At 44.1% G+C, this 22,087-nt stretch overlaps 3 protein-coding genes across 4 annotated transcripts; 2 read left to right on the top strand and 1 right to left on the bottom strand.

Annotated features, from left to right (window-relative positions):
• The first annotated feature begins 104 nt into the window (after nucleotides 1–104).
• On the top strand, nucleotides 105–4,727 carry borcs8 (BLOC-1 related complex subunit 8). 2 transcript variants are annotated; one of them, XM_047028486.1, is made up of 6 exons: nucleotides 105–319; nucleotides 494–606; nucleotides 806–870; nucleotides 1,244–1,351; nucleotides 2,640–2,731; nucleotides 4,281–4,727. In XM_047028486.1, the coding sequence occupies exons 1-5, from the start codon at nucleotides 283–285 to the stop codon at nucleotides 2,707–2,709; spliced, it is 393 nt and encodes a 130-aa protein (XP_046884442.1). In that variant the 5' UTR covers nucleotides 105–282; the 3' UTR covers nucleotides 2,710–2,731; nucleotides 4,281–4,727. The 2 variants fall into 2 exon arrangements, with proteins under 2 accessions (XP_046884442.1, XP_046884443.1); XM_047028487.1 differs by lacking the exon at nucleotides 2,640–2,731 and having other exon boundaries at nucleotides 124–319.
• Nucleotides 2,738–6,170, bottom strand: tmem221 (transmembrane protein 221). Its single transcript, XM_047028485.1, has 3 exons — nucleotides 5,590–6,170; nucleotides 4,800–4,885; nucleotides 2,738–4,056 (listed from the first exon to the last, which is right to left on the bottom strand). Exons 1-3 carry the CDS (start codon nucleotides 5,883–5,885, stop codon nucleotides 3,533–3,535), a joined length of 906 nt encoding a protein of 301 aa, XP_046884441.1. The 5' UTR covers nucleotides 5,886–6,170; the 3' UTR covers nucleotides 2,738–3,532.
• Nucleotides 6,171–9,286: 3,116 nt separating this feature from the next.
• mef2b (myocyte enhancer factor 2b) lies at nucleotides 9,287–21,091 on the top strand. The gene is made up of 9 exons (XM_047027609.1): nucleotides 9,287–9,491; nucleotides 14,027–14,115; nucleotides 14,206–14,409; nucleotides 15,156–15,284; nucleotides 15,696–15,885; nucleotides 17,780–17,925; nucleotides 18,215–18,326; nucleotides 18,778–18,874; nucleotides 19,246–21,091. Exons 2-9 carry the CDS (start codon nucleotides 14,062–14,064, stop codon nucleotides 19,562–19,564), a joined length of 1,251 nt encoding a protein of 416 aa, XP_046883565.1. The 5' UTR covers nucleotides 9,287–9,491; nucleotides 14,027–14,061; the 3' UTR covers nucleotides 19,565–21,091.
• The last annotated feature ends 996 nt before the right edge of the window (nucleotides 21,092–22,087 follow it).

Below are 22,087 nucleotides of genomic sequence, written 5' to 3' on the forward strand. Positions count from 1 at the left end.
TGTTCCGTTAAAACCACAAAAATAAAGTTTACTTCTGAAGTTCCAATAATACAAATAATGTTATGACTTTTATGTTGAAGTTTGGAATAAGACAACCGGAAATTAGATTTGTTTTATCTTAGCCAGTTTTACCCGACCCTGCAATATGTCTACAGTGGCAGGCTGTATCTAGAATCAAAACCAAAATCAACAGAAGGCTGTATTTACCCATCGCGTACATTAGCAACAACGCTTTGTGTAACAACATAGTACTATATTATTAAGTGTCGTTTTGTGTATGATATGGAGGACCAGGAGATGCAAGTGAAAGTCAAACGAGGTAAACCAAAATGAACGAATCTTAAACATTAAATCTGGAACTGTATCGCTGTCAGACCGATTTGTAGCTAGCACCAGTTAACAAAGCTGTGACAACATAGGTTCAGTTTTAGCTTACTTGTCATCAGGATCAAGATATAACTAACCCACATCTTCTGTGTCTTTTTGTCTGCAGTGACTGACAAGTTTACTGAGAGTATGTACGTTTTAGCCAACGAACCATCAGTGGCTCTTTATCGCCTGCAAGAACACGTCAGAAGGTCGCTGCCTGAACTAGTGCAACACAAAGTAAGTATTGAATAGGTCTAAAACAAACGGTCACATAGGTGTCTGTTTGCAGCTCGGTCGCTGTTTGCAAATAAATTATCTTGTTCTTTAGTGATTCAGAAGGTTGATATGGTACGTTGTTACAGCCAGAGGCCTCTTATCAGTGATATAGGTTGTGGTAATATGTGTAATCAATGAACTAATGTCTGTTGATATGCAGACAGATATGCAAAGCTGGGAAGAGCAAAGTCAAGGAGCAATATACACTGTGGAATATGCATGCAGGTAAAGCATTCATTGCATTCACAGAAATCGCTTGAACTGAGTTAACTAAATTGTATGTACAATAAAGAAAATTATTGAAAATGTTTAATGTTTTGGAAATAAATCTCTTAATCGAATTTCGGTTTCATTTAAAATATTGTGATACGTATTGTATCGTACACCCAGCATCGTGATATGTTGTGTGTCGTGAGCCAAGTGTATTGTTACACCCCTAGTGTGAATGAATATGTGTTTCATATGTGTTTGTGTAAGGACAGTCTGAATTATTTCCTAAACGTCCCTGAATACATGTTCTTCACATATATTCTTAATAATTCAGTTTTCTTTGTATTATTTGCAAAACAATAACACTTGTTTGTCCATCTATTTCTAGTGCTGTTAAAAGCATGACAAATAGCAGCTTGTACTTTAAAAGTATAGACGGCCTTCTTCGTCAAGCCATCAGCATGAAGGAGCAAATCAGCAACACCCAAGGACGCAGGTAGGGGGCAGTAGAAACACCCTGTTTCAAACAAGTGCACCCACTGCAAACAGCACATTTCAAACACATCCGCTATACACATGTTCCACCGCCGCAGACTTAATACGTATAACAGTGTTTCCCACAGATTAGAAAGCAATTTGTGGGGGTCGGTCGGCCGTGTCTGACCGGGGAGGGGGGGGGGGGTCCATGTCAGACGGGGGGGGGCGGTAAAAATAATTCATTTGTAAATAATTTGTTACACAGAACTTTATTATATGAAATATTAATTAAAAAACGATTCACACCTTCACATGAGTTCCCTTGTCCTGAGACCTTCTGTCTTACCTGGCTGTTTCTACATCTGTTTGTCCACCTCACCTGTTGCTGGCTCTCACGGCAGCATGTTGGATGCTGTCCTCCTCTCCTACTCTTTCTTCAATGACCTAAAAAATCTCTTTCTTTCTCTCCCTGACTCTGTCTTTCTGCTTGAGCAGCACTGGTCGAAGCCTTAAAATATTGTAAACAATTTCTGCATATATGCAGCAACGTTAGTGCTAAATAACTATTTAGCTGGTTGGCTTCATGACGCCGCGTAAGTATGGCTCGTGAGACTGCTCACCCCCAAAAATGAAGGGGAACGCACTTGTCTAGCCGATTAAGACATGTTAGTAGGTACCTAGTGAAAGGTAGCCTCAACTCTCCTAGACTTTTAGTTACTCTACTTATGTGGCTCGCTGTTATCGCTGTCTGTCTTACTAAAACGGCGTATCTACTTTGTTGATAATGTGTGCTGACGTTGTGTGTGTGAGAGAGAGACAGAGGGAGAGCAGGGAAAGGAAATGCAGCTGAACGAATACGCTGCGTGTTTTAAATAGCATTAAAAAAGAATTATAACGAAACGCAATATGTGGCGGCCGGTGTTGATTCTGTGGGGCACCGCCACAAATTAGTCTATGTGTGGGAAACACTGTATAAACAATAGTCTTTTTGCAAGGAATGGGCTTCAATTTCCACATTTTGTCATCTTTAAATTTGTTGTGTTATTTTGTGTGTTGTGTGCTGTATACAACCTATTCCTTGCACTCACTTCCATCATGTTTATGAGATCCCATCAACCAATCCAGCTATTTAACACATCATCCCAGATTTAACCTAGCACCAACACTTACTGTACATGTCCATCTTATGCTTAAACATTCTTACATCAACCCTTAGAGGCTTCGGATTTTAATTTCTCATTTTTTATTTGTCTTTCTTCCCCCCCCCTTCCGTTCCTTTATCCCCTTTCACCCACTCGTGCATGCAGCATGCATGATGCGACCCTCTCTCCAAGTCCTCACGCAGTCCCACCACATCCCCATGCCACTTCCTCATGACCTTTGACTGCCATTCTCCAAGGTTAGTAGTTCCGCAGCAAAGGCACCCAAAGCTATTCGTAGACAGGAGGAGTGAGCCATATTTCCTGAAAATTCAAGAAAGATGAACGAAAATGACCTTGTCATTTGACCGCTGCTTTCGCTCAGGAATTAGGCAACTTTTTTTAGTCTGTTGTTTCACACTCTCCTCACATTTATTTTCTTTTAACGATATCTTAATTCAAAAGTTGTTCAGAACAAGTATGCAGACTACATGTTACAGTACATACAGTACAACTAGGCTTTTAACACTGTGAAACAAACACTTTTGGCAATGTCTTTTCTAGTGTGTTTCAACAACAACCACCCATAGTATTTTATAGCATTGATTAGTAATTTACAGTGGACAATCACCTTGTGTACCATCACTGCTGTTTAATATTCAATACAAACCAAGTCCATATTTGTGTGTTTTTTTTTTAAAGTGTGTGTGTGCCATACAGACTCTACACATAATAATCTACAAATACCTTCATCATTTTAAGTTGTATATTTTCTAAAATGTTTTGCCTGTAACAAGTGTAGTGATATATTTATAAACAATTGAAATCGTTTAAAAATAATATTATCAGAAACAAGACAGTGTTTAATCCACCACATACTACAGATATGAGCCTATTGAAGTTGGTGATGGTTACCAGGTTGACCACTGTCACAGAGTCTGAGGATGCATTGTCTTACTGAGGCAAACCCGTCAGTAAGCTGTCGTACTCGGCCCAGCTCAGCCTGCATATCCACAGCCAGTGGAGCCCTGGCTCGCCCCACTCCTCCACACACCGTCGAGTCACACCAACGTCGAGTCTTTACTGGAGGCGCCCGACTTGCGAGCCAGCACACTTCTCATCTCGTTGTTGATGCCGTTCCAGGGTTTAGTCTGGGCCTGCAGCAGGCCTGACTCTGTGGACAGGGTCCTGTGCATGCGGGGGACACTGCCCCCACTGCTGTAGCCGTCCTTGTCGCTGCCGTGGCTCTGGGGCCCGCCTGGGGGGGAGTGCCGCTGCTGCTGCTTGGGCTCAATACAGGGTGGGTAGGAGAACTGCCGGTGGAGGTAGGACTCACCGCGCGGCCTGCGAGGCTTGTCCACCGCGCTGAGCACCTCACAGGGCCGGGCGTCAGAGGGGCTGCCCCCGTGATCGTTCCGGTACAGGGTGTCGGGGTGGTCTCCGAGGTAGTGTTTGGTGGCGTGGCAAGCTTTGACCAGGGAGTGGGTCACGATCACCAGCAGAACCAGCACCCCCGAGGACAGGACGCAGGCACTGGCTATGCCTGTCTCATCCTCAAACACCAGGAGCATGTATATGGACATAGCTGCAGGATTAAGACACAGACAGGTATATAGATACGTCAACAGCCGAGTTCACTCTCCTTGCCTGAATTATTTTGTGTATTTCTAAATGGCAGGTCAGAAAAAGCCATTGCGTCAGTTGAGCGCATTGTTTTAGTCCATGTGATGATTGGAAAACCATGTTTGCAATCTGAAGAGGTTTTATTCGTGTGACTTTTCTTGACTCATCATTGTTTTGGTGTTTTAGGAGGCGGGTTGTGGACCAGTCCGCGCTGAAGGAAGGCGGAGAGAGGCATAGCTCTGGGACGTGATCTGCTGCCCTCTGGCTCTGTTCCCACCAGAGGGTCAAGAGAGGGTTCAGAGGTCAACACCTCCTCCATCACAATGGATCACTGCCCCCACCTTCATACCCACTCACTGGAATGGAGACCCAGCCAGCCTGCCAGGTCCTGCATTAAGACTTCTCAGTCGTACTGCCACTTATCAAAGACTGTATTGTTCAATCTCGTGCATCGCTTCGTTTTAACGGGACTTGCTCCAAATGGACTTTGGATACTGATCAATCTTCAGATTGTATTTCACTTTGGTCAATGAAAATTTAAGGTTTCTTGTAGTTTTTTTTAGTCTGAACGGAGGTGACGACTAATGAATTAATCTGCTTTTGTCAAAATAAAAGTACTTACAAGTGTTCAAACAGTATGTGGGTTTAACATTTATTTTGTACCATTTATGCCTGTTATCTTTCTCGTCATGAATACCCTCTTACCTGCCAAGTACACTGAAATCCCAAGGCAGAACAGACCAATGGCCACATGACGGACAGCTCTGCTATCCAATAGGAACCAGTCTGCCCTGTCAAAGAAAATGGGAGAGGGCGCAATTGGATCAGTTAGTAACAAATACAACTTGTATACGGTGACCCTATTGCATATAGTTTATTGCTCCTTAATGGTCTTTGATTATTTATGCCTGTGTCTTTTTGTTATGAAATATGGTCATCATTTAAAATACCATTAGCTTTATAAACGTTATCCATCCTACCCACAAACCTTACCGGAACATATTTGCCAACAAAAAAAAAGTTTAACATTCTTGGCTGCGTGCCGATATAAAATGTGTGTGCAAAACTAAAATGTCGAAAACCATGAATTGTTGGTCCCCGCGAGTTAAGGAATGTCCTGTCTAAAGCAGGGGCTTTGAGAGGTCCTAAAGCGGGCAGCTAGCTTTCTAAAACAACGTGGGAAAGGCCCAGACTGGGGCCGTGGACTGGGTGCATAATGAGCGGTGCCCATTGTTCAGGAGTTTAGTGACGGGTGGGGGGTCGTCCAGCAAACGACGCAGGTCTCCATCACTCTGAAGCAAATATTATGAATGATTAACTTTTAGTTGGATCATCAATAGATAATAATAACCTATTGAATGCCAAATATTATTTTGAGCTAACTCTGAAGTTCACTGTAGACTACATGCCGATGGCCTAATGCTTGACAGGTGTATCAAGAAAAAAAAAATGTTTTAATGGTAGCCGGCCAATGATTAATAGATTATGAAGGTACCTCTCCGTGTCTTCCTCTCCTCGACATATCTCCGTTGTAAAATAACTGTGTAGAAGGCACACCACGACTGAGCTCAGATTCAGAGTGAGGGACAGAGCGGAGAGGACCGTAGACACTGGTAACAGCATAACCCAAACATGAGTTGGCACAAGAGATAAAGGGGGAGATTCCTTCACGGCAGTTTGTTGTGACTGTAGCTGAAAAATCAAAATGACCGATAGCACGGACATGATCGCAGATAGAATCCCCAGTAGCGATAGGACCATTAAAGAGCGCTGGCTGTATTTGTACGTCATGTTTTGGTCGTAAATCACCCGTTTCGGACGCTTGTGTTCCTCCAGGAAAAGTTGTCCCAGCGTGGAATCCACTTTATCTTGCGAACTCTGGCAAACTTTACTAAAGTCCTGCGTCAAGTCAGAAAACGTCCGAAGTTTTTTTAAATGTTGGAATTCAGGGATTTTATCCCGGATCAAGAACTATGCTAGTTATTTTCCTGTTGCGGGAGCGCACCCGCTACCCTGAATGAGCATGTGATGTTCCTTAAATCCCCAGATTAAAAACTTCGCAATAACAAAAGGCTTTCACTCAGATTCTCCTAAACAATGCATTGACGTTCTCCTCCAATGCCGCACAGGCGAATAGAAAACGCAGCCTATTTGCCAATATCGCTCTAATTTCCTAACATGATTGATGAATTAACCCTGTTTGAGTTGTTTTATTTAACCATTCAGAATTGCCTATTGAATACAATAAAAAAGCAAGGAGAATAAAAAAAAAAAACGTTGAACTTTTAATTAGTTATAGCCTTAATAACATGAATTTGATAGCCTACATACAACTTCAGGTGTTTTCATAGCCTATACGTAGGATTAGGCCTATTATTTTATAAACACATTCTAAAGTCTTAGGCTATAGAAAACATTTAAATGTCCTAGACCTAGGATACTCGTTAATCTGTTGGATTACTTGTAGCCTATAATCAGCTACTCAACACAACCAAAGCCGATTTGATATCCTGACATGATTGCTGTTTTGGCACTTTAGAAAAAGGAAGATATTTCTAGACATATGATTACAAATGTGTAAATAGTCCATTATAGTCTATGGATTTGTTGTGGTTATTTGATTCAAAAAATTTCAAAAGTAGTAGCTTTTACAACTGTTGTGGTTCTAACGATGCACACATTCAACATGATATCCCAAATGACCTCTAAAACCAGTTGAGTTTAGGTAGAGTACTATTTTCGTAACCATATGTAGTCCACTTTACCTGCTGTGTTAGTGGATATAATGTGGCTGCAAGGCCTTCGGGCTAGAGGGGTAGGCTGTCGATGCAGCTAAAGGTGGATGGTTTGGGGGAAAGGTCTGTCTCGGGTGCTGTCATGATGGAGATAAGCATGTGGCTATAAAAGTACACGCAAAAGAATTGCTCTCACACATACACACTGACCATGGAGGTTATTTCTGAATTCGACAGCTTTACCACATGTACTAAAATGGCAGTCGCTGATGTTGTCGAAAGCAGAAGTGAGCAGTTTCAGGAAAACAAAAAATAAGTCTAAATATGAACACTTTCCAAGGTCTCCTTCGTCTGACTTAGGCCTACAATGCACTCAGTTTTAATATTTGGGGTTAACTCTCATTGGCTTATTCAACCTATCACTAATTCCTGTGGAGCCATTGACAGCTAGGCACACCTATATAGCATGCATAGACATAGGCTTGTCAGCAGTGTATTGTTCGGCAGTGTAACCAGGTGATTTACCTGGTTAATCTACAGGTAAGGGCTGTGTCTAAACCAATCATTCTCTTCTGGAGTAAACAAGCCACTCCCATTCTGGAAGGCCACCAATAGGAAGGGATATTACAATCCTCTGGGATGTTGCTAAGTCTTGCATCAGCGTAGCATTTTGCATGCAGATATAGCATGGACTCCTTACAGTGTGTATGTGTGTGTGTGTGAGTGGGTGAGTCACACGCATATGCAAGTGCATATGTGTGTGTGTGTGTGTGTGAATGTGTGCGTATGCGTGTGTGAGTGTGTGCGCGTGTGTGTATGTGTGTGTGTGCTTGCGTGCCCTGGACATCTCCCATGTTTGATTGTTCTATGTTAATAACACTTGTCCTCATAGTATTTTTAGGAGTGATGAAAGCAATGTGCCACGTACCAAGAATAGGCAAGAATAATGTTGCTCATATAAGTGATTGAGTTATTACCTCTAAAAATATCTATAAAGCTAACAGTATGTGGAATATCCTTTTGAACCATCTTGTTGATGGGCACATTTATTCTGAACTGTATTTGTAGGTTGATTGGAGTTTTAGTTTTAGTTTGAATAAATAAGGATTTAGGAAAGTTTAAAAAGTGTATAGGGAATATGCATGAGAAAGTCCATGAGTTTAAACACAAGTTACATTTACATTTAGTCATTTACATTTAGTCATTTAGCAGACGCACAATTTAAATTCAAAATGTCAGTCTAACATTACTAGGACAAGTGAGGTATTTGGAAGCTCTTATCAGGACCCAAATAGGAACTGGAAGAGGAAGAGAAGACACATTTATTCTTCCCATATTTAAAATATTATAGATTTGATTTACCCATCTTGTTTTCATTTTGATGGATTCACCCGCACAGCCTGTGTTAGGCTCCCAATCCCAAAGCCAACATGAGGGAGGCTGCATTCAAGACTATTAGAGCTAATATCTCATGGTCATAAATAAAACTATTCAGAGCAAATAAGTTAACCAAATTGGTTGGACGCTGCGGTTACTAGGCACATGTGTTCTCTTGGAAACAAAGCATAGAGACAAGACATGGTCAGAAATAGACCAACATACATGCAACAGTCCAAGGCCTGGCCTACGGCGAGTGCGTTGTGTGTGGGTGTAGGTGTGTGTGTTAGTGAAAGAGCGATAGAGAACAAGAATGACAAAAGAGAAGCTTCAATACAGTGTATAATAGTTAAATAAACTGTAGCTATGATAATTTAATACAAGTAGAGTCATGTATCTCCAAAGAGACCAAGATCCCATGAGCAAACAAGACACTGAAAACTAAATTTGACCAAATGCCATTTTTTCTGCATATCCTAGGTCAGTTTGGCCTAAAATGGCTTTAGGAACTCACTAGATCACGATTTATAATAACTCAGTTACTGCATGGTGTAAAGATTTGGTTTGAACCGGACAGTTGTCAGAAAGACTTAATCATAATTCGGGCTGCATCATGCCACGAACCTCTATCAATTACAAAGACCAATTCTCCGTGAATGGTAGCCAGAATTGAATGAGGGAATGTGAGTTTATAACGGTCGATCTGGTTTAATTTTAAATCACAAATATGTCATAATAGTAGCCAAAGCCTTTACATATGTACAACTATGTTGGCAAATGTTTTAACATAGCCTACTGCAATTGCCTTGCCATCTAGCCTACAGTAAATGCAGATCTAACAATAACAAACTAAGGAACGAACATATAAGTGTTGCATATCGCTATTTAAAGGTACTGTTGTGACAGACTTCATTGAATGGTAGCCTACTTGTGGAGCGTTGTCTCCTGAAATTATCGCTGGCACGGAGGCGGATGACTGTGTCGTCGCTGTAAACCAATAGCACCGGTGAGAGGGCGGTTTATGCTAATTTAGAGGTGGGCTGAAGCCAGCTGCTGCTGGTGATGTTGAGCGCGGTTGGAGGCAGCGGTCCTGAATCAGCTTCCAGCATCAGGTGGACGTCTCTCTAAACCAAGGCTGGCAAGATTTACTCTAGAGACAGCGACAACGCACCCTGATTTAAAACATAATATATCATATTAACTGTATCAGTTGCCATATTTGTAATACCCGTCTCAAACGCTGAAGTCAAGGGAGGAAAGAAACCGGAGAAACATTAGACAACAGGTGAGCATGAGATTAATTTTTGTTTTCCTTTGATGAAATCCTGTGGTCTCATCACATTAATTCTTCGCCGTCTTTCTAACATTTGAAAACCGAACGAGGGTAACATGTTATTAACGTGGTGTGGCCTATCTATGTTATTTCGCCTTTACGGAGACAAACAGCCCCCCCAAATTAGATGGGATGCTTGGTAACTTAGGGACAGACCAGTCTAAAATTAACTCGAGTATTTTGAATGACGTCAGTAAATTAGTAATTATTTTGAAGTCTTTGGCCCACTTATTCTTAGCAAGGACAGTCACAGATGTTTTATTTTTAGTGCTGAAGCTTGTCCTCGTGTATCTTTACAGATTTGGGAAGTTAGTCGTACTGATACTGTACGGGCCTTTTTTTAACGGATCAAATCATAAGCTATAGTATTAAGTATTTTGTTCTCAAGTTCCAGTTGTTTTCAAAGTCTGAAAGAGATGTCGCTGAAAAAAAAGTAGCCTATTTGGAGAATGTTTTGCTTCAATGAGACTGATATACTGACCGATAGATTCAATTAATTATTGAGTTGTTGAGGAGCCATTTGTAATTCACATCATTATGCTGTCAGTAGAGCTCAGCAGTCATTTTAAACTAGTTAATATTCAAATTGTGATTCCCCACAACACAACCAGTTAAGGACAAATACTCAAAAGACAGAGTCATGAAATTGAGGCCTTATTAATACCATCAATTGTATTTGATTCTTAGCCTGTGATGTATTTTTCTATTCATAACTTCACAATCCTCCTAAAGTTGAAGAAACTTTAAATCAAGCATCTCTTCTGAGGCCAGCCATCATACCAAGGTCTTGACTATCTCTGGTCTTCAAAAATCCGATGACCTTTTTAAAACGATCAGATGTCCTGAATCCAGCCTCCACCCTATCTATTCTCACCCTATCAGAAATATCCAGCCAATTCGATTAACTCCTGTTAAAATAAGCAACATATTTATTCACCTCCGCTTTGCAAATGCCTAGCCAGTGCAAGGACCTGGAGTAAAGAAGCCCACATGCATTAGAAATGAAGACATATTAAGGTTTCACAGCTCAGTTATAGTTTCCCTACAAACGCTACCGCCTGCCACAGATAGCATGAAAGATTCAGTGACAAATTAAGTGTCAACTTTGTAGTGTTGCTAAACAACAACACTTCCCCTTCTATCATCCAAAGTTACAGATTACGGGTATACAAGTCATTCATTACACCCTTCAGAGTGTTCGTCTTGACTTTGGGTTTTTCTTGCGAGTCAAGGATATGCAAAAAGGAATCCAACTTTCAATTTCAGGCAACGGTTTTAGGCCCATTTTCTCATCTTGCCATTGAGACGGAATGACTGACATGAGAAACACACCCCTGGGAGTTTTTTTCACGTGTTATCAACTCTACTGCATGGTTTCGTATGAGCGCCATTATACTCGAGTGTACAAACTGTGCCTTGCCTTCTACTCAGGGCAACAATTCGCAAATCAAAATCTATTTGTGGGTTGGACGGCAAAACCGTATCGTTCATTTTACGTGTGTTTGTTTAACAGACGCTTCTATCCTGAGGGACGTGCAAAAGTGCAAATGACACAAAGCAAACATTTTACATGAACTACTTATTAAATAAATGCAATAGTTAGAGGTATTACCTCTGTGTCAGGGTCGACGCCATTCACATCAAGATGTTGTTGATGCCATGATTTTATAACATCAACATGGTTCGTGAAGGACAAAGCTGTTTGTTGTTGGATTTCACGCTGTGTTGTCCCTGTGAGACATCCAGCAATTAGTCTGGTCCCCAACCCCCAGGGGGGAGTTTGTCTATGAGAGAGTGGGCCTGGGTTACAGTAAGATGCCTGCCATGTTTGTGTGTGTGTGTGTTCGGTCTTTTCCATTGTCTGACCTCTGGGAAGGCGTCAGAGGAAGCTGGGCTCTCCCCAGGAGTTGACAGCCCTAGGGTGGCCGAGTGTGTGCAATGATTGCACTATTACAGAGTTCTCTCCCCAGGGGCTATCCTTATTTTAGAGCGTCGATCAAGCAGCGTTTACATTAATCAAGGATTCTGAGTTTATTTTTGGAAGGCCTGACTTTTCTCCCCCTGACTTGAGACACATTTTCACATTTCACAAAATACGGGAGTCCATTTCACTGGACTCCCGTATGTAAAACGCAGCTACAACCTTAAAAACCTCAACTGTCAGTGCCACTGTCTTATAAGACCTCACTACATCCCATAATGATATGATACGAGGAGTGAGTGTTCTCTGTGTACCAGCTCTGTGGAGAAGGTTTGAAAGAGCTCCACAACCACAACGAGGCCACCTTATCCTTGCTGTTAGAGTGGAGGACACACTGGCCCCCTGAGAGTGACTGGTTTGTCTGTGGTGAGTTGGTTATTATCTGAGTGACAGGAACATTCTGATAAAGATCTTGGGCCCCCCAAACCTCACATCTCCCCACTTGCCTTTATTCTCGGCACGCTAGCTGAATATACTCTGTTTTAGTACAGTCTATGAGTCAATCAAACTTTAAACTGTTAAACCATAACCTGTTAAACCATAAACTTCATTTTACTTGTACACTTTCTTAATTTGAAGGACGATTGGGTCCAAAACAATGTATAAAATGATCCCAGTTTGAATCCAAATCAATTGCCATTAATGTGAGTTTGAATTGTAACTCATTGAGTGCTGTGTAAGGCGCCAAATATGAGATGTCGTTGACAAGTATAGTTAAAAACCTTCTGACAGCGCGAGGCGTGCGTGTACAATATCCTGTCCCGCAAACGCCATCACTGCAGTGAACACAGCGCTTTATAAGGTAATGATGGAGGTCGAGAGGTGGATTCCTCAGAAATGCCCCAAATGCCTGTGTGCCAAGCGTGGGCTTTGGGGGGGGCAGCGGGCACTGAGGGGGTCGTGGGAACACCTCATCATATCCGTTCGCCATTCAGAGGACCGGGCTCCAAATTTAGATCAGGTCACATGTCCAGTATGAGGGAAAAAACCAGGGGAAGCCCAGGGCTTTGCACCAGCAGAGAAAGACACAGGAGAATGCGATGGTTCAGGATGGTCACGTCCCTGAGCATAGCAGGGAGAAGGCCTGTCGAGGCTGGCGATGCTGCGGAACAACCGCTGCAGTGATGTGGCTGCAGTGATGTGGCTGCAGTGACGTGGCTGCAGTGACGTGGCTGCAGTGAGGTGGCTGCAGTGATGTGGCTACAGTGATGTGACTGCAGTGATGTGGCTACAGTGATGTGGCTGCAGTGACGTGGCTGCAGTGAGGTAGCTGCAGTGAGGTGGCTGCAGTGACGTGGCTGCAGTGAGGTGGCTGCAATGACGTGGCTGCAGTGATGTGGCTGCAGTGATGTGGCTGCAGTGAGGTGGCTGCAGTGAGGTGGCTGCAGTGACGTGGCTGCAGTGATGTGGCTGCAGCGTGTTGGAGATGGACATGTAGGTTCTCTTCACTACAATGTGCAAGCTCACGAAGAGAGAGATCAATAGCTGGAATTGCAGCCCTGTATCGAGGTCAGAGTTTTTGGGGGTTAGGGTTGAGAATCACAAGCTCATTCACTATAACTCCTGTTCTGAATCCCAGTTCAATCAAATCATCTTTCCTGTATGATGATCCTAGTCCTGTGCCTTGCCCCCTCTATTTTATCGGGGAAGCAGACATCTTGAATCCTGAGCTTGTCCATACACCTCTTTTTCCAGCCTACCAGAACCTGGGAGAGGAGGGGGTGGTTTAAAGCTAACTTTCCCTTCTTTCAAACACACTATTTTTCTTCCGCTGGCTTTCACCATGAAAGGGAGATGTGTTATTTTTAACCCTGTCCACTCTCTCTCTCTCTCTCTCTCTCTCTCTCTCTCTCTCTCTCTCTCACTCTCTCTCTCTCTCTCTCTCTCTCTCTCTCTCTCTCTCTCTCTCACTCTCTCTCTCTCTCTCTCTCTTTCTCTCTCTCTCAGTGTCTGTCTGTCTCAGTTCTCTCACTCTCTCTCTTTTTCAATACCGCTCTCTCTTTTCTCTATTTGTCTCCCTCCCTCCCTCAGTTCGTAGAGCTGTTCTTGGGGTAACCCAGACTGAGGGGGGTGTCAGTGCGGACAGTGAGCACAGTCTAACTTTAGCCCCCATCGCCTAATAGTGATATAAATAAACAGGACGCCATCATGAGGGGGGAAGGGTGGGACCGAGGTCACTTAAAGAAAACGGAAGATGACTTTCCCATCAGTATCATACAAAGGTTAAGAGCCGTGCACTGTACAATTTTCACCAACAGTCTTTCCTCTTTGTATTGCGATTAAGGCAGTCACTTCAACTATTACATTTTCTGGATGATATTAATGCAACGAGGACAAAAAAAAACATAGAACATATTATATTTCTTTTTTTTTAAACTCTGAAATATACCAGTTCACATAATTCTAGAGGTAAATTGTACACTTTACATGACATGCATTTGTGGGATGATTTCAAACAGGACATCTCAGCTACGAGGATCTTAAAATCTTTTGTTTTGTTTTGCAGGTTCGACCACGTGTTTGGAGCCGTAGCACAAGACCATGGGCCGAAAGAAGATCCAGATCTCTCGTATTCTGGACCAGAGAAATCGCCAGGTATAAGTACCTCACCTGATGCCAATGCAACGCTCATGTCTTAATAGACTCCAATAGAATCTCTAAATGTCGTCTAATTCCTCCTCTCAGGTGACATTCACCAAGCGTAAGTTTGGTTTGATGAAGAAGGCCTATGAGCTGAGTGTGCTGTGCGACTGCGAGATCGCACTCATCATCTTCAACAGCACCAACCGCCTGTTCCAGTACGCCAGCACGGACATGGACAAGGTGCTGCTCAAGTACACGGAGTACAGCGAGCCCCACGAGAGCAGGACCAACACGGACATCCTGGAGGTGTGCAGAGCTCTAAGAGAGAGAGACAGAGACAGAGAGAGACAAAGACAGAGGCAGAGACAGAGAGAGAGAGAGTGAGAGAGAGAGAGAGAGAGAGAGAGACAAAGAAAAAGAGAGAGAAAAAGAGAGAAAAAAAAGAGAGAAAAAGAGAGAGAGAGAGCTGTGTTATACAGCATGGCTTCGTTTCCATTTGTATATCTGTGTATTTACTATTTTTTCTATTTCCTTCTTTCGCTCTCTTTCTCTCTTACTGTCTTTCTCTTTCTCTCTCTTTCTCTCTCTCTTTGTCTGTCTTTCTCTGTCTTTCTCTGTCTTTCTCTCTCTTTCTCTCTCTCTCTCTTCTCTCTCTCTTTCTCTCTCTTTCTCTCTCTTTCTCTCGTTTAAAATGTAAAGCTTCGTCTCTGTCTCTCTTCCTCTCCTTTTCTACATCTCTCTGTTTCCCTTTCTCACGTTCTCCCTTCCTCTCTCTCTCTCTCTCTCTCTCTCTCTCTCTCTCTCTCTCTCTCTCTCTCTCTCTCTCTCTCTCTCTCTCTCTCTCTCTGTCTCTCTCTCTCTGTGTGTGTCTCTCTCTCTCTCTCTCTCTGTCTCTCTCTCTCTCTCTCTCGCTCTCTCTCTCTGTCTCTCTCGCTCTCTCTTTCCCTCTCTCTCCTTTCCTGTCTCTCTCCGTCCGGTTGTGTTTTCTGCCGTGCGTGTCTGTCGCCGTGCGCGTGTGTGACCCGTGTGTTATCTGTCCCTGTCGGGTGCAGACCCTGCGCAGGAAGGGCCTGGGTCTGGACGCGGCCGAGCTGGAGACGGAGGAGAGCGTCCAGGAGGGGGCAGACAAGCTTCCCCTCAGCGAGGGCATGGATCTCTCCGTTGCCAGGCAGCGCTACTACGTTAGTAACACCTCTTCTCTTGTTCTTCAGATCGCACACCGAGGTCAGAGCTGTGAGTGGGCCCAAACTGGCCATTGATTCATGGTGAAAAGTGGAAAATTGTGACTCATTTTCGGAGGGAAATGTTTTTTTTTGTGTGTGTGTGTGTTAGATAATATTTTAGACAAAGGGGGTATTTACTGTAATAGAGGAACAGACGCTTTGACGATTAAGTTGACCTCATTTCCAAAAAAATTATATATATTATCGAGCTGTGCAGTGTTTCTTGTTTAGCCAGGATTCAAGTCTTATTAAATGCGTATCTTTTGTCGACAGCATTACTGATCATCTGTCTGCAACTGAATTATATTTCAAACTGTACCTGATCCCTCAGGGAAGTAAGCGACGACAATGTTCTGTGTTCCCCCTCAGGCTCCCTCCCTCCTCTCCCCAGAGGCCCAGTACTTGGTGTCTGCAGGCTGTGAGAACGGCTTCTCCAACTCCTCCAACCCCGGGTTGGCCGCCCACAGACCCCAGGCCTTCAAGCCCCTGGGCCCCAGGCCGGGGTCAGCCGGCCCCCCCAGCCCACACGCTCACGCTGCCTTCATGTCACCACACTCAGGTGTGTGAATAGGGCCCTCGCATGACAGCACCTCTATGATAGCACCTCTATGACCGCCCTCCATGACAGCACCTCTATGACAGCACCTCCATGACAGCACCTCCATGACAGCACCTCTATGACAGCACCTCCATGACAGCACCTCTATGACAGCACTTCCATGACAGCACCTCTATGACAGCACCTCTATGACAGCACCTCCATGACAGCACCTCTATGACAGCACCTCCATGACAGTACCTCTATGACAGCACCTCCATGACAGCCCTCCATGACAGCACCTCTATGACAGCACCTCTATGACAGCACCTCTATGACAGCACCTCTTTGACAGCACCTCTATGACAGCACCTCCATGACAGCACCTCCATGACAGCACCTCTATGACAGCACCTCTATGACTGCACCTCCATGACAGCACCTCCATGACAGCACCTCTATGACAGCACCTCTATGACAGCACCTCCATGACAGCACCTCTATGACAGCACCTCTATGACAGCACCTCCATGACAGCACCTCCATGACAGAACCTCCATGACAGCACCTCCATGACAGAACCTCCATGACAGCACCTCTATGACTGCCCTCCATGACAGCACCTCCATGACAGCACCTCTATGACTGCCCTCCATGACAGCACCTCTATGACAGCACCTCTATGACAGCACCTCTATGACAGCACCTCTATGACTGCCCTCCATGACTGCCCTCCGTATACCGGGCTAAATCATTCTGTAGCTTCATTCAGAATCAGAATCAGAATTGGTCTTTATTGCCATGTAAGTTTACACAAACACAGAATTTACTGTGGCAGGGAGGTGCATACAAGAGACATATACGGATCTTAATAAAATAAAACATTTATAAATAAAATTTGTCGAATACTAAAGAACTAAACAATATACTAAAGAGCTAAACTATGTAGATATCAAATAGATATTAAAATATATATTATATATATATATATTCTATAATGTCTTTTCCCTTCTGTCTGTAAGTTAATTTTGAATTACTGTCCAGTTATGGTTTATCTTGGTAACTGTAGTCATATGGGGTATTTCTCTAGAATGTTTCCCTCTGTACTAAACAACCATTTAAGGGATTGGTTAACCTGTTGTCCCACACCCCTGAACATTCTGGTCCATGTACCCTCCGTACCTTAGCTACAGCAGTGGCAGAGCTTCCACTGAAGGCCCCGACTAGCCAGGGAGAGTGTGTGTCTGCCATGGACGTGTGCATGACTGTAGGCCTGTCTCAGTGGTACGCAGCCAGCTGTGGGAACACACAGGAAGAGAGTGAGGGTGTGTGTGGCTGTACTTATCTGTGTGTGTGTGTGTGTGTGTGAGACTGAAACTTGCCCCCTCAGTGAAACAGGGGCTAGAGACGGCTCTATGGTTTCTATGCAGAATATTTGACAGCTGCTGGTCAGCGTCGCCTCTTCCCTCACACCCTGTAGCTATTAGTGCACATTCACATGAATTACCTTGCTGTGTACTTATAGCACAGCGTGTGCAGTTCCCCGCATCTAGAGTGGAATCTGCCTTCTTCTGGTACTCAGATGAGCTCACAGGAAAAAGCTTGCTTAACAGAGAGAGAGAGAGAGAGAGAGAGAGAGAGAGAGAGAGAGAGAGAGAGAGAGAGAGAGAGAGAGAGAGAGAGAGAAAGACAGAGAGAGAGAGAGAGAGAGAGAGAGAGAGAGAGAGAGAGAGAGAAGGAGAGAGAAAGACAGAGAGAGAGAGAGAGAGAAGGAGAGAGAAAGACAGAGAGAGAGAGAGAGAGAGAGAGAGAGAGAGAGAGAGAGAGAGAGAGAGAGAGCGAGCGAGCGATAGTGTGAATAAATTCTGAGTTGCGAGTAACAACTTGAATATCACTTCCTGCTTCTCCTGGCTAGGTATTGGCTACTCGATGTTCTCCCATGGCAACCTGAGTCGGGCCTTGGAGATGAAGAGTTTGCCCCCGCTGAATCTGGGTAGTGAGAACCGGAGGGGAGAGACCCACCCCGGGATGATGACCTCCCGTACCAACCTCAGCACCGCTGTAAGGAACTACTGTACCGCACACAGTTAAACTCCAATCTTATAGTTCAGCTCAAATACTTGCAGACTCTCACCCGATGAGCAGCAAGGAAGAGGGGGGATGAGGGGGGGGGGGGGGGGGGGGGGTCACAGATGTAAACCAGATCAACATAACTTCATAGACATATGAGAATACGTCTACTCAACTCGATCGGATTTATAACTCATCGTAAGCATGCTATAACCTGTTATTATTTTTGAAAGTAAACTGATGTGATTTGACTGGATGTGATCCTCTTTGCCCTGAGCAGAGAGGCCTGCTTTACCAGAGCATGCACCCAGGGAGTCCCATGGTGACCATGGGCAAGGCAGGCCTGCTGGGACACAACCTGGGATACAACCTGCCCTCCTCCGGACCCCCAGGTAAGTCCACTGGAGGGGCCGTGGATGATGGTCGTTCTAATAGTTTTCCACCAGCAGGTGTCGCTAAAGAGGCTGTATCACTAAGGATTACGTTACATGACGTGTACATTTTAGTCATTTAGCAGACGCACTTATCCAGAGCGACTTACAGTAAGTACAGGGACATTCCCCTGAGGCAAGTAGGGTGAAGTGCCTTGCCCAAGGACACAACCTCATTTTGCACGGCCAGGAATCGAACCGGCAACTGTCTGATAACTAGCCCGATTCCCTAACCGCTCAGCCACCTGACTCCCCACTAAATAAACAAAGATTTTACATCTGCTACTCCCCTGTGAAAATGTTTAAGTTTAGTATTTGGGAATAAAACATTTAAATCGTGCCGCTAAACAGTCACAGTCGTGTTGTTTTATGGTGGAACGGGTCATAAAGGAGGCTTCTCCTGTACTTCCAGAGTACAGTCCTGCAGGTTTCTTACAGCGGAACCCAGCCAACCCCTGGCAGTCGACCCAGCAGCTCCAGGATCAGCACGGAGCTCACCTCAGCCCAACGTAAGATACAGCCTCAGGTCCCCGTGTGGACCATCCCTCTTCCTGTGGGTACCTCTCCTGCAGTCTTTCTCGCTCTCGCTCTCACTTACTCTCTCTCTATTGCGATATATATTTTCTCTCTCTCTCTCTCTCTCTCTCTCTCTCTCTCTCTCTCTCTCTCTCTCTCTCTCTCTCTCTCTCTCTCTCTCTCACTCTCTCTCTATTGCGATATTTCTCTCTTCCTATTTCTCTCTTTCTTTTTCTTTTACTCACTCTTTCTCCTTCTTTCTTTTTCATTTTTCACTCTCTCTATTTCTCTCAGTTTTTCTCTCTCTCTACCCGCCATCTGAAATATATAACATGCTCTGTCCCTGTTCACTTGCTGATCACAGAATGTCCAGCAGAGGGTGCTCCTTCCCCTCCCAGACCCCCACCCCTCCACCTCACCCCTCCCTCAACCTCACCATCAAATCCGAACGGGCCTCGCCCGAGCACATCTGCTCCCCAGCGTCCCCCCCCCGGCACCACCTGACGCAGCGTTCTCCAATGAGCAACCCTGATTCCACCCACCACTCCCCCCTGGAGCCTTATCCAGCCAATGAGCTGGAGGACTTCTCCAAGGGGGGCTACCCCCCTGCCCAGCACACCGTGGAGGCGAAAGGGGGGCTGCCACTGAGGCAATTAGAGATCAGCGATGGGTGGCAGAGATAGCCGGCGGGGCCGTACCAACACCACGTGCCTGGCGCAACCCACACCCGCTGCCAACCAACCAACCACTGACACCCACAATCCACCAGCCCAGCCAATCACGTGGCTCCCCCACACAGCCAGGGGGAGGAAGAGGAGGGCTTCCTCATCCCAACACTCCTACAGAGAGACCCCCTTCCCTAAGAGCTGGTCTCCCCTTTGTGATGAAGGTGTGCCTCTGCATCTCTCTCCTATGATGACATTTTGTCACGTGTAAATACCAACCCTACTTTTCCCCGGGGGGACTGTACCTGTCTGTGCAGATGGGCCGAGTCAGCCTTGGTTTGATCCAAGAGAGAGCCCCTTGCTTGTGGGCAGAATAATCTGATTCATTTAGCCATGTGCTGTGGCTTCAGCTCCAGAGCAGTCTGTCACACTCTGAGGCCCAGTTACTGTACATATATAACTTTAATGCTTTAGCCTTTAGCCCAAAAATCAATGAAGTGGGCGTCTCACAGGAGAGTGATTAGGGATCGTTCATTCGGTCGCAGCTTCCCCAGGAGGCCTCAATACTGAAACCTGCTTCACACGAAGGCTTTCTCAGGGATTTGGACCCTTCGATTCTTTCGACGGGTTCTGTTTGAAACTGAGATAGTAGAGAGCAAAGTTTTTTTTTTTTGGCGTTTAGCATTCGATACTTTCTGTACTGAACGTTTTCTTTATGTCTCTGCGGAACACAATCACTTCAATCAGAGACCAAAGGCTAAGGACGGAATGTCATGTGTGCTTTATCTACTTAAACACTGTCACAGTTGTGTTAGTACTACCTTGTTGGTATTGTCTTTCTTAATTGATACACAATGTCATAAACATGCCAAAGCATATAATACTCTAGAGCAGGGGTTATCAAACCTTATGGGGCCAGGGACTCCTTACAGGGGTGAACATTTTCCAAGGACCTCCCCATAATCATAACACCCAATCAGCCTTCGCCCTTTGTGCTCTTAACTGGACACAATATTCTTGTTTTATTGGTGCAAATGGTCCCCATCTGTAGATTATTATATATTTTTTAACTTTTTAATGATACAGCACAATTTTAAAATGTTATAATTGATGGAGAAAAAAAATCACGGGACCCCACTTTGAGAACCACTGCTCTAGTGCTCTAGTTTGTATGCCTGAAAGAAAGCCCTATCGGTTTATCATGCTTGGTGAGGGATGAAAAGGCTGTGCGTTTGATTAGTGTGGCGCCTACCTGCTGTTATTCATTCATGCTCTTGAATAGATCTCTGAGTTGTTTTACATGAAATTTAAATAAAGTGTCATGAATAACAATGATATGTTGTTCTTTAAACAGGCTACATAAAGTACATGAACTTGTTTCAAATATGTTGTTGCTTAAAAAAAAAAAACATATGTCGTAGGTGCTGCGGTAATCTTTTGTTTATGTTTCGTGCACTGGATTTTAGCCATGATTTTGTGTCATGCATTCTTTTGTGTTTATAATTTGGCTGAGAAATATGTATTAAAATGAGCTTTATTTGGCAATATTAGTTGTTTCTCCTTATTTATGTTCCTCTTCTCTGTTTCGTTACTCTTTAGACCACAAGAGGTCAGTATGTCTTACACTATCAATTCTGCAAGAGTCGTCAAATAGTTTAGGAATAATTTAGCCATTGCTGTGGGTCATTCATTCTCTAACTTTCTGTGACAAGTGTCAAGTTCAGCAGTGAACTGTGATGGAATCCAGCTGATTGCGTAATTAGAACACATCAGACATGTAATATCCAGACCGTGGCTCTATAGCTGCCATGTGGTTTTATGAAGCTTGAAAAATAATCAGTTTATATGTATCATGCTGAAATACAGATGTACATTTTGAACAAAAAGTGAATGGTAACTGGTAGTTGCACACATAATTTATGAAGTAGGCAATTTGTCCATCATTGGTGTAATCAATGTAGCCTGTCTCTAATGACAGTACTGCTTTTGAAAGGATGATTTGATTTGGGCATGAATTTGTCGTCCTGGTTCCCACTGAGGTCTGAGCATCTAATTCAGTGTCATTATATGAAGAAAAAAATATATACAGGATAGAGAATCCTCAATGTTTCCTTTTATCTGTGGACAGCTAAAATGCTGTCTGCCAATGCATCTATCTAACGGTATATGTTATGTGTCTGTTTATTTAGCCTCATTCATGTTCCCTCCTTTGAACACATCCATCCATTCACTCATTATCATGTCGCCTTCCCTTTCCAACCACTTACCGGCACCTTCCCACTGCGCGTGGGGAGAGAAGAATGGAACACTTAAAAGCCATAGAACCTTTTCTGTAAAAATCTTCAAAAAAACATATGCAGCTGCAAATGGCTCCCTGTCACAGCTGGAGAGCACGGTCTACAGCAAGGCGGCTCGAAGGTCTTTCTGAAACCACGTGAGGCGTTTCTCTCTCTCCGCCATTTCTTTCAAAAACACGGATTGAAATTGGCCGGAATTTTCCCCTCCCACACTGGCCAGAACACCCCTCTTTCCTGCCTAAAT

This window comes from Hypomesus transpacificus, chromosome 10, assembly GCF_021917145.1.
Source record: "Hypomesus transpacificus isolate Combined female chromosome 10, fHypTra1, whole genome shotgun sequence".
Classification (NCBI taxonomy): Eukaryota; Metazoa; Chordata; class Actinopteri; order Osmeriformes; family Osmeridae; genus Hypomesus; species Hypomesus transpacificus.

Coding starts and splice junctions, on each gene's coding strand:
- mef2b (XM_047027609.1), top strand. CDS start 14,062: ATGGGCCGAAAGAAGATCCAGATCTCTCGTATTCTGGACCAGAGAAAT. Junction 17,926..18,214: donor GTACCAACCTCAGCACCGCT/GTAAGGAACTAC, acceptor TGCCCTGAGCAG/AGAGGCCTGCTTTACCAGAG. Junction 18,875..19,245: donor GGAGCTCACCTCAGCCCAAC/GTAAGATACAGC, acceptor TGCTGATCACAG/AATGTCCAGCAGAGGGTGCT.
- borcs8 (XM_047028486.1), top strand. CDS start 283: ATGGAGGACCAGGAGATGCAAGTGAAAGTCAAACGAG. Junction 320..493: donor GCAAGTGAAAGTCAAACGAG/GTAAACCAAAAT, acceptor TTTTGTCTGCAG/TGACTGACAAGTTTACTGAG. Junction 607..805: donor CTGAACTAGTGCAACACAAA/GTAAGTATTGAA, acceptor GTTGATATGCAG/ACAGATATGCAAAGCTGGGA.
- tmem221 (XM_047028485.1), bottom strand. CDS start 5,885: ATGACGTACAAATACAGCCAGCGCTCTTTAATGGTCCTATCGCTACTG. Junction 4,886..5,589: donor GGAGAGGAAGACACGGAGAG/GTACCTTCATAA, acceptor TTTCTTTGACAG/GGCAGACTGGTTCCTATTGG. Junction 4,057..4,799: donor GATTTCAGTGTACTTGGCAG/GTAAGAGGGTAT, acceptor TTAATCCTGCAG/CTATGTCCATATACATGCTC.